Below are 11,541 nucleotides of genomic sequence, written 5' to 3'. Positions count from 1 at the left end.
TGTGACAAAAGGACTCTGTTTATTATAATGATCAATGGCTGCCACATTACAAAGTTATCAAAGGGAGGAATGGAGGAGCGGGATGCACTCTGTAAAACAAACAGCTACGTACAAATAAAAAGAAAACATGGGTGTTAAAAAAAAAAAGAATTAGAGCAAATCTTCAAGGACGCATTTCTTGGTGGGACGTTTAAAGCAGGCCTTGTCTCTTCAGATCCTCGTAGGTCTTCTTGTTGACCACGTTTCCACTCGAGTCTTCGTACTCCTCCTGAAGATCAACAAAGACAAACATTGAGTGTGTGTGACCAGATTATAAGGAAGGAGGGCTGTCTTACTGAAGGGCTTTCCTCTGCTAAGGTTGTGAAGTTCCTTGTTTTGATTGACTTTACTCCGATTATGTCTCGCCTTACCTTCCACAGCTGGATGAGTAATCGGGTAAGTCAAGCAATTACAAAAATGTCCAAATTCTAAACATTGGAAAGCGCTCTCCCCGCCCTCCTCTCTAGAGTGGATGCTCATGCAGGTTGCCATGTCGATGACACTGTAGCTTCAGTGTTTAGCCAGCAGTCTGTAAACCTGTCCGTGTTCTAACCTCTCTACATTTTTCAAACGCATCTCCAACATTGATCGTAGCTTGGGGGGGGGGGGGGGGGGGGGGGGGGGATCGAAAGTTAGAAAGAGGTCATACAGATTGCTGCACTCTTGTCAGAGACCTTCATCACAGCATGTTTCCTTCATGTCTGATGACATAGAAAGGTCATAATATGGTTCGATTAGGTCGATACTTTCCAGATTGCTCCTTTAAGCGAATAAAAAGAAAAATGAATCCATAGTGGGTTGTTGTGTTATTATGAAAGCCCTGCTTTGAAGCAGTACTTGTATTTCCCATGTTTGTCTTGTTTCTCACCTCTGTGTCCGGCTGCCATCGCTCCAACGCCTTCTGGGACTTCAGCTTCGCCCACACTGAAGTAAGAAAGACAAACGGCTCATTACACCAGCTTCAATAATACTTTTAAAAAAAGGAGGAGGGAATCAGAGGCGTCAGACTCTTACAAGAGACGGCGTCCTCGATCTGCGTGACGTTGGCGAAGTGGGCCGTGTTCGGGATTCCCAGACACCTCATACCGTGAGCGTGCCTCCACTCCTGCAGAACAACACAGAAAACACTTGAGCTGCATGCTGAGGGTTTAGGATGATAACTCCTGTGTACTATAAAACATGACAACAACATACAGCAAAGTGTCTCTGGAAGGCTTTGGGTCCCCTGTAGGTGTAGTTTCCACAGATCTCACAGTTGTAGTTGATGTTCAGGCCGTGGAGTTTATAGAGCCAGTATGGGATGGGCTGAAAGGATGGAAACAGACATGAGCTCACACATGTTAAATACAGACACGGTAATACACACCTCCATCCACCACCAAACACACAACAAAGATGAGTTCATCCCAATCTCCTCCACTGGATCTGCACTGTCCTGCTCTGTGATCAGGAAAGGCACCCTGGTCACATGACAACCCCTCCACCACTTCCTCCCGTTACGTCCCACATGGAGACGCTACAAAGCTCCACTGACCTGGAGACGCATCTCGAGAAAGTCCTTCATCCTCTCTGCAATAACCTCCACCAATCAAATGTACACTGAACAATTGGTTAGAGCAGTCAAACGTCACTTCCTGCTCGCCATAAGACCACGACCCCTCGACTCCACAGCGTCAGTGTTAATCTAGTGTTAACTGAGCTCAGTCTGTAGGGACTTGGGTTGGGAACCGGAGGGTCGCCGGTTCAAGTCCCGGCACGGACCAAGTCCGGAAACTGGTCTGGTAGCTGGAGAGGTGCCAGTCCATTTCCTGAGCACTGCCAAGGTGCCCCTGAGCAAGGCACCGAACCCCAAAAACTGCTCTGGAGCGCTCGCTGTGGGCAGCCCCCTCACTCTGAGACCCCTCCATTAATGCAGAGTGAAAAACCGAATTTCCCCTCGCGGGATTAATAAAGTATATATGTATATATGTATATATGTATATATATATATATATATATATATATATATATATATATATATATATATATAAAAACAGATATATAAACTGATGTAAAGTGTATGAGGTCCACTGATGTCTTTTTGAACAGACGGGTAAAAAAAAAAGTGTGAATAAAGCCGGCAGATGCAGAGAGATAGTGAGTGGAATTAGTCGAGCGTCACGCTCTTCATGAATCAGTGAATGGAGGAGCTGTGATGGTGTCGCAGATTCTCAGCGCGGGGGAGTTCTTCTCATAAACACCACCAAATGGTGATCATGGTTTTTATCTTTACTTTACTGAAGTCACGTCATTATGCTTCCACCCCGAGCTCTGAAGGATTGTGGACATTCCCATGATCTCAAAACTCAACATAAGCGTCCGCAGTTTCTGCGTATTTTAGAGAGGCAAATCGTCCCCGCGGATTCTGATGTCAAACTGCGTACATGTCAGCAGGTCTGGTTTTCTGTGCAACAAATTAAAAACATTTTCTCTCAAACAGCTCTACATAGTTAATGCAGCTTCGTCCTCTCTGTAAAAAATTAATTTGCTCTTTAGGAGCTTTAAACAGCGTCAGTGACAAAATTAGCCTGACTGTTGGCGGGTCCAAACTGCCCGCAGAACCACACGAGACAGCGTGCCACCTGCCACCGTTTGGTTAGCTGGGGTTTTACATCCAGCAGACTGTATTTAAAGTTTGATGATTCATGTGATCAAGAACACGTTCTTGAAATATTTGAAGGCCATCCGGCCGGGCCACGAGCAGATGACTTGTTGTCTCCTCACCTTGCCGTCCCAGCCCAGCGGCAGGTTCTTGGGGTTGTAGATGATCTCGTTGTCTTCATCTTCGCTCTCGCTCTCACTGAGCTGCTCCTCCTCCTCTTCCTCGCGCTCCTCGCCGGTCCGGGCCTGTTTCCTCTGCACGTTCTCATGAGTCAGCTGCCTTTGCTCCTGCGCACCAAGAACAGTCGTTAGGTCTACTCCTCTTTTTGTCAAGCGGCCGCCTCGAAGCCTTCGTGAGTGAATCCAGCAGCAGAGCTAACGCCGTGATTTAGTGACTCACCCCGAGGATCTCCACGTACTCATACACCTGAGACTCCAGGAAGCCAATCTCCTTGTTACGCTCTACGTCTCTGCAAAGGTGACGGGGGTGGACAGAGTTATGAATGATACGAGACTATCAGAAGACGCGGTCAGCGCTACACTGGAAATTTAACACCCGCTTACTTTTTAGGGCCTTTGGCTTTGGGATTCTTGGCAAACAGAGACGGGTCGAGGGATTCCAGGGACTTGCCCTTTGTGCTGAAGAGTCTCTGAGCTCTCTCCTCCAGAGTCCTGTCAACACACACACACACACACACACACAGTCAGTAAGGTGTTCAGCTGCAGAAGACTGATGATCTACATGTCTGCACTCTGTGACTGAGCTCAGTAGCAGAGCGTCTCTAAAGGGTGTCGGGCTTCGTTAAGGTGCTAACCTTACTTCTTTTGATTTGATAATTAATTAGGATGAACGCCTTTTAGAGGTTTTTTTATTCTGGAATACTAAAGAAACATCCTCACCCTCCACATTTGAGTCCTAGAGCCATGAGGGCAGACTTCAATCTGTCCAGACCCAAGGAGGCCAACTCCTGCAGAGAGGAATAAGAGAAGACTCATCAGTACGATTAGGATCCCTCAGTGTTTGAATGAAGGGATCGATGGAAACAGTCAGAGATTTACCTCCCAAGAGGAGAAGGCAGAGAGGTCCAGGTGAGCTCCGGCATGTGTCAGAGCGCTGCTCGTTTCTTTCTACAAGGAGAGAGAAGAGGAAACCCGTCAGATTCAAAACATACAATAACCATCATCACACCAATCAAGAACTGTCAGGAGAACGTACAGGCCAGCCGGGGAAATTCCCAATCTCCCATTTTTTCTCAAAGTCCGACAGCACTTTGCCATAAAGCTCGTTCTGGTCCAGCAGAGGTTTGACGCGGTCCGTGTAGTCCTGCAGATACTCCAACAGCATCTCCAAGTACCTGCACACACAGGACGACTGTTCAACAGCACCGTCTACACATCACTGTCTATGTACTGCTCACATCAAAAAGGACTGAAAGTTCAGTGGTGAACATGATGGACCTACTTTTTGTATTCTGCGTTCTTCCTGTCTTTGGGAATGTCAAACAGCTGGTCGAATGACGACAGGTACGAGATGTACTCCAGTTTCTGTCGGGACAGAAGAGAGATCATGAAACAGGGTTTGAGGTTTCTGGAGCCGCAGCAGAAATCACACAGAGTTTAAAAAGGACGGTTACCTCCGCTCCCTTCAGGTTGATGAACTTCAGGTAGCAGTCGTGGAGGTCCAGGTAGCGGCCGTATCCTTCCTCGTCAGAGAACTCCACCAGGTCTGAGGAGGAGAACACACACATCGCTCAGTGAGCCGTCACATGTCTCGGCCCCGTCTCAAACTTTGTGGAACCAAAAAAAGTAGGCGAGGTGAGTTTATCTACAGAGCATCAGGGTGTTGAAATGAATCAGGATCCAGATGTGGACAGTTCAGCCTCCGTGCATTGACGCTTGATTAGATACTGACGTGTTTAAAGATTTTCAGTTTCATGATATTTATCTTGTAATGGACGTCTACAGATGTTTTTAAATATGGGACAGCTTATCTTCGTCAGTGAAACAGTAACCACGTGCAGAGATTACAAATCAAACGGGGGACTTGTAAAAGCCTCGCCATATCATTGGATTGACACGATGATCGTAATCGAAGCGTGAGAGCAGCGAAGAGAACGCCGCCCTGATGGGGCACAAACACACGTGGAGCCCTCTGCTGCTCTTCAGAGTGACCGTCCAAGTTTGAAGTCATTAAAACGTCCGAGGGGTAGGAACGAAAAATCCCTTCATCGGTTTCACAGACTCATAATCTGCCCCGATGACAAACACGCGTTTGAAGCTCGTCACACGTGGCGTAGCCTCACGTCGCGGGATCGTCTGTGCGAGACGATGAATAAGGTCAGAACCTACTCTGAGCCTCCTCGGTGGGGTTTTCTCTGGCCTTCATCAGCTCCTCGAACTCTGCAGACATGGGAACGGAAATCTAGGAGAAGCACACAACAGTGTTGTAGTCACTGTTCAGGTTGGAGGGGTTTAACGAGAGGGTTAGAAGTGAGGAGGGTAAACTACCTCGTTCGGGTGCTTCCTGTGAAACTCTTTGATCTGTTTCAGTCGGTTGTAGAACTCCGCAAACTCGTTTGGTCCCGAGATGGCGGCGAGCTCATCCCTCCTCATTCTGCCATGAAGGGAAACATTTAAAGAGAATATTCAGCATCTCACAACAACTAAACATCCGACAGAATCTACGAGCAAAGGTGTCTTTCTGTCAACAGCATCTGTGATGAGTCAAAGGCTTGTTAAAAACATCTGGAATGGAGTTCGAGCTACGTACCCATCTTTGTCTTCGTAGGAGTCTCGGAGGTTTGAGCTCACTTCCATATACCTCTGTGAAAAGATAAACACAGTGTTATTATACTGACCCTCACACACGTGTCTATATACCTGCATTCTCTCTCTTTCTCTACCTTTCTTCATCCCTCAACATCGAACAGTGAAGCGTTTTTTAAATCTGCACTCTGGGGCTTGTTGCTCTCTTACAGCAGTGCACAAACATGATTTCAGTTTTGTCATCTGCTGGCTGTAGTAAAGCGGCCATCACTAAAACCTGATGTGTCTCTATGTTAGATTATATTCCTTGATTCATGAACGACAGAAACAGAAAACATATCTAAGGATGTCTTCATAAGTTAACCTGTTAACTCTAGTTAAGAAAGTGTTGCCATAGCAACGTTATCTAATAACCAACACAGTTAGGATTTATTTATATGTGCACCTTATTTTGTAAATATTACTGTTCTGGTGTTAATGTTGTTATCTGCTCTGTAAAGTTCAAGTTTGAATGAGAATATAGAAAGTGTAAATCTAAAACATTCAGACTCCTCGGAGTAAAAACAGAGAGGTTTAAAAAGTAAAGAAGACTTTCTTACATCCAGCATGGCTCTTGTTCGATGGTCAGAGTTGATCTGATCCCTCAGCTGCCAGACAAACAAACAAATTAAATGAATGTTAGTGAGAGTAAACATTCAGATGGTTTAATTCTTCTGATTAGCATCGATGCTAACGTTAGCATTAAATCATCTCACCGTGGACTTCTTGTGTAACATTTCTTTAGTCTTCGCGTCCATCAGCCTCTCTTTCTCTTCGTGGTAGCGACGCTGCTGCTCTAAAATAGTCTCCATGCTTCCTAAATGTGTGTGTTAGCTCCACTAAAGATAAAGATACGGCTTTAAAACGCGCCTCTTTATTTAGCTGAAGCGGAAACCACCGGTTCGGTTACGTTTGTTTTCAATGGCGCATGTTGAGCAGCTAGCGTCCGCCACTGTCCCCCGTCGTAGAGAAACACCGAGTCGTTGAAAGGTTCCGCACCGTTAAATGTTCCGCATTATTGACTTGATAGTTTGTGAGTATTTGAAGAGAAATGTGATTTAGTGACCCCACCTGGAAGTTTTCTTTTATTTGTTTTTGCTTTTTTTTGGCAGACGCATTACATTTGTGTGGGTCCTCCTGATGTTTCAACAACAGAAGACACTCTAATGATTAAACAAAGAATTCATTTATATATTAAATTATATAAACTAATTTATTCCCTCAGACATCAGGTCACCACAGCACAGAGATCGTGAACTCCCCTGCTGTAAATACCATTCAGTGCCTTTGACTGTAAATCTTTTAGTTCAGTCAAATTAACCGGCTGCACACTTTTCATGTAAGATGAATTTGATTGCACTTCCTTTGTAGTCCACAGTAGTACTTCACAGCCTTCTGTAATAATACCTCATAGAGCACCACACTGTGCGCGGACTCGCGTGGGAGCGCGCGTGGAGGCGGTCTGATCTGTCAAGTTGCCGTGAACAAAAGAAATAACCGGAAATTACGATTATCTGCCTGAACCTGAACGTGAAAGACTGATTTAGATGCGTTATCAAAACAGACTGGATCAAAGGGGCAAAACAGGACATGGTTCAAAACCTTTGTAAAGAGTATTTTTTTGCTCCTCTAATAAATAAATAAACACTTAAAAAAAGGAGAAGCGTCCATTAGTGAAATAGTTCAAATGAAAATGATGGATTCTTAGATTGTCAGTCAATGCTCTGTTTGTTAGCCTACTTTACGTTATTATTAACTTTGAGGGCCAAACATATACAGTATTTATTTTTAGTATTTGATCTTTGATATTAAAACATCTTTCTGTGCCACGTGGTTCCTTCTGCATCCACGAAAGATAGTTTAGTTTTAAGTCAGTGAAAAAGTCAAAGACATTTTTATTGTTGAATTTTACATACATGCTGGACATACAGAAAGATCGAAAGCACACAGTGTAAGTAAATGTTTAACAAGTAACGTGTAAGTCATAGTATAACACAAAAATACCAAATATAAGGATAAAACAGATAAACAAAAGTACAAGATAATGTGCAAAGGATGTGAATAAAAATGTTCATAAATATAAGTCACTAACTTTACTTAGTGAAATAATTGTACTTTTGTTTTTTAAATTAATTATTGTTATTATTGTCATTATTGTCATTTGTCAGGAGACGGATGCTTTTGTTTTGCTGATGAGAGGCTATAAAGTGTTATTAAGTGACATTAGTGTAAAGGGCTTTTAATATGTGTTGAGTTGTTATTAATCTATATTATAGTTATTTTGATTTTATTTAACACATGTTATATTATTTTACTCTACTCTAAGTTTCCGTCAGATAGTTAGTGCATCACTTTTCACCAATGATAAAATATCTTCTTGAAATTTGTTTAGAAGTGATAAGAACACTGCGATAAATAAAGAGTACACAGATTTTCTTTCTGTCTTCTTTTTTGGGACTTTCAGGGGCTTCGTAAAGAGACTATAGATAATTTTGACATTTTTCCCTCTACAATGAGTCCATGTAGCCTGATGTTCAAACGTTTTTTAAGCACTCTTAAAAAAAAACAAAAAACAAAAAAAACACGTAGACAATCTGGGCTTTTATTTTGTCTGTCGCGACAGGAAACGACGCACGTGTGAGCACGCGCGAGCTTGACGGTCGCGGTGTTGGCACATTCTCCAGCAGCAGTCAAAGCAGCGGACGGAGAGCAGCGGACACACACTGTGAAGGATTACGGACCGTGCTGTGGACATTATATCACATTTCTCCTGCGCACGAGCGTCACAGCCTGCCTGTAAAGGTGAGCTGCTCTTCTTCTCCTCTTCTATCTCCGCGAAAAACACACGTTCATTTCGTTATCTTGTGCAGGAAGGGGGCGGCGGTGGTGTTGGGGAAGAGAGGAGGGTTGGGGGGGGGGGGGGGGGCATCCATTCTTTCTTTTGTGCTGGAGCAGAAGCCAGTGGTCAAGCTCCCGAACTGGATCCTGTTTTTATCGTTTGAGTGTTGAGCTGAGCTTCATCTCCGGTATACCGAGGCTGTCTTGCCGTGAACCCCCCCGCTGAGAGGTGGTAAGCCCGGTCTCTGAGTGCCCGGGGTGCTCCTTGACATCCGTCTCTTAACGTGCAGGTACCGATTTAGCAGAACGTCTCCCCCGAACCTCGTCCAGAACATCGACACTTTTAGAAGATCTCCTTCAAACTGTGTGTGTGCATACCTGAAACTGACAACATTAATGTGCCTTTAAGACTCATTAATACTCACGGTTTCTTTCGGCGTTCACATATTTCACCAACCAGCTCTTCAATCCAAGAGATTCAAACATGTTTTTGTCCTGATTTGAATCATTTGAAGTGTATTTTGTCTCAAGTCTGAACGCTAAACGATCAACAATGTACAGATCTAAAGACTTTATTTACATCACAGGAATAAACAACAAGTTAGAGGTAACAGGTAATGAAACAGAAATGACAGCAAAACATGACAAACAAATAAAGAACAAACTCCCAATTCAAAACACTCCAGAGATACTTTGATATCTTTAAGGATTACAAAAAGATAGAGCATTCAGAAAAGGCCTTTTTTTTAATCAATCTATTATTTTACCATTCATATATTTAATCTCTCATTTCCACATTGTAAATCTTGATACCACAGTCCCCTCTGTGAACAGCTCATCTGTTACCTGGAAGATGATTCAGTGTCATCTCTTTGAGTGTCTTGTTGGATTGGAGAGCGAGCAGCGAGTTACGACATCTCACCCAATCTGCTGTGATTCTTCAGGTCTAATCTAATCCACGTTCTTAAAAACGGGGTCCGGAAAGGATTTAGGATCGAGTCTTACTTTGTTGGCGGTTCACAAGGTTTATTTTGTAATTAGCAATTCCTGCTCCATTTTTTTTAAACCTTGTCAATGTTTAAATCGTTCTCTTAATTCGTCCTGATGGAAGTGAAACCTGTCAAAGTGTTTCAGACTTCATGAACCAGTCCAGATAAATCAGAGCCGCTTGCATGGCAGACCAGACCTTTGAATCATATCTTTAAAGGGGACACATTATACAAGAACTCCACTTTTACAAGGTTCTTGAGTGTCTATCAACCCACAAAATGTGAAATCAATCCACCTAGTCCTTTTTGTTTATGGTCTGCTTAAAGCCCGTTTCCACCGAGCGCTTCGCTTCTGTTCGTCTCGGTACGGCGGTTCCGTTTCAAAATGTCTCAGTTTGTGACATCACAAGTTGGATTCTGGTAAGAAAATTCCCTCCCCACCCCTGGTCTCTCCTCCCATGGACTCCACCTCCGGTCTAGGTCTTCCATAATGTAACTTGGACTTCATTGTCTTCTTGAGGAGCACTTCAGTTCACAGCAGCATCCTCACATTCAGTAAGAAGTTTTATGAAACACACGAACCGAAAAAACAAGCTCACAGTGCGCTGAATGGTTCCCCATGCACAGCCTGAGAGCTCGCCGTTCATACGCTCTCGACCCGATTGTCTGACACGACCTGAGAGGTCACACTGCAGTACACACACACACACACACACACACACACACACACACACACACACACACACACACACACACAGGATGAAGTCAGATCTATTTCAGTTGTCTCTTACGCTCAAACAGGCTACACAACACGCGCCGGCAAAAATGCTCTCTCTCTCTCTCTCTCTGTCTGTCTGTCTGTCTGTCTGTCTGTCTGTCTGTCTGTCTGTCTGTCTGTCTGTCTGTCTGTCTGTCTGTCTGTCTGTCTGTCTGTCTGTCTGTCTCTCTCTCTCTCTCTCTGTCTCTCTCTCTCTCTGTCTCTCTCTCTCTCTCTCTCTCTCTCTCTCTCTCTCTCTCTCTCTCTCTCTCAGCATCAAGCTGAACACGAGCTCATAGCATCTAAATCATAACAAATGTTCCCCGTGAGCCGGAGGTCCGAAGATAATTCCCTCTTCCTGTTCATGATGGAAGCGGAAACATACATTGAGCAGACACGCCAGCTGTTGTCATGGTGATTTCAGACATGGTGATTCTATTGCTGTCACAATCAGGAAGAGGGAAAAGGTCGGGGGGCGAGTGTGTGCAGTCGTACACAACAAAATATATCACGCGTGTGAGAGACTCATCCGACCGGTCAGGAGCCGCAGATCGAGCGGCACGTCTCAGTGCAACGACTGATGACGCAACAATGGGCTCTGAAGTCGCGCTCTGTACTCCGGGCTTTAGCTACCTGCCAGATGAGTTGTATAAATCTGACAAGTTTCAGAAAAAGGAACGGCTCCGACAGTGGCTTGTGATTTTCTGTCAGTTTTCTCAATAACACTGTTTGTGTTGATAATAACGGTTGAGGTGTTTTGACAGTTTCACAGCTGAAGGAGGAAAACAACACCGACCCAATCTCCATGATCTTCTGCTTTGTCTGCATCTTTTGCAACCCCCCCCCCCCCCCCCCCCCCCATCCATGATAAAGGCCTCCCCCACGAGACTCCATTCACTCCAGCACGTGCATGTCCCCCCCCCTCCTCCCTGTATCACCCTTACCTTTTAGAATCTCTCGATTATCTCGCCCCTAAACGCAGTTAATTGCATCAGATAGCCTGTGTGCAGCGGGCTGTTTGTCTTAATGTCAGGAGCCGATTGAGCGTGCCAAATCTGCTGTCGTGTTTATCGAGCAATCTGTCCGTACTTCTGTCCCATCTGACGTTCATTTTTCCCTTTCAGCAGAAAAAACAAAACATGTCTGCACATTTATTCAACTGTATCATACATTTTTCATAGTGGCGCGGAGAATGTAAATAGAGGCATTCACCTTGAGCTATTCATACAGACACACACACACACACACACACACACACGGACACAGATGGAGGGATTGGATTTAGTGAACATGACCTTGTAGCTGTCTTTTCATTATTGAGACTGGAGGCTTCAGACCAGCAGACGTTCGACTCGACTGAGTCTGAGGATGAGTGCGAAAAGATCGCAGCTCTGTATTTACCCTTCCTGCCTGCTGAGGCTCAGAATCGAGCACTGAAGGCCAGTACAGAATAACGCTGTGAAAAAGGGGAAC

At 44.6% G+C, this 11,541-nt stretch overlaps 2 protein-coding genes across 2 annotated transcripts in view; one reads left to right on the top strand and one right to left on the bottom strand.

Annotated features, from left to right (window-relative positions):
* Positions 1-6,486, bottom strand: sf3a3 (splicing factor 3a, subunit 3). Its single transcript, XM_079367588.1, has 17 exons — positions 6,201-6,486; positions 6,045-6,092; positions 5,450-5,502; positions 5,188-5,293; positions 5,029-5,101; positions 4,314-4,405; positions 4,142-4,224; positions 3,896-4,034; positions 3,739-3,807; positions 3,580-3,647; positions 3,244-3,351; positions 3,080-3,149; positions 2,803-2,967; positions 1,234-1,344; positions 1,054-1,144; positions 908-963; positions 1-268 (listed from the first exon to the last, which is right to left on the bottom strand). Exons 1-17 carry the CDS (start codon positions 6,294-6,296, stop codon positions 191-193), a joined length of 1,506 nt encoding a protein of 501 aa, XP_079223714.1. The 5' UTR covers positions 6,297-6,486; the 3' UTR covers positions 1-190.
* A 1,635-nt stretch (positions 6,487-8,121) lies between these two features.
* Positions 8,122-11,541, top strand: part of LOC306839101 (ubiquitin-conjugating enzyme E2 E2-like) — a 65,673-nt gene continuing 62,253 nt past the window's right edge. Inside the window, exon 1 of the mRNA XM_079367594.1 lies at positions 8,122-8,286. The gene's annotated coding sequence lies outside the window, so the exon portion shown is untranslated. The remainder of the gene's footprint in view (positions 8,287-11,541) is intronic.

Source organism: Symphodus melops (genome assembly GCF_947650265.1).
Source record: "Symphodus melops genome assembly, chromosome: 18".
NCBI lineage: Eukaryota > Metazoa > Chordata > Actinopteri > Labriformes > Labridae > Symphodus > Symphodus melops.
The sequence above is the reverse complement of the archived record's forward strand: the minus strand, read 5'-3'. Positions and strand labels throughout refer to the sequence as shown.

What these genes read in the sequence shown, in the direction of transcription:
- sf3a3 (XM_079367588.1), bottom strand. Translation starts at nt 6,296, where the DNA reads ATGGAGACTATTTTAGAGCAGCAGCGTCGCTACCACGAAGAGAAAGAG. An exon ending in CGCTGGGCTGGGACGGCAAG is followed by an intron (nt 1,345 to 2,802) that starts GTGAGGAGACAA and finishes CCATCCTTTCAG; the next exon opens with CCCATCCCATACTGGCTCTA. An exon ending in GATGGCAGCCGGACACAGAG is followed by an intron (nt 269 to 907) that starts GTGAGAAACAAG and finishes GTTGATCTTCAG; the next exon opens with GAGGAGTACGAAGACTCGAG.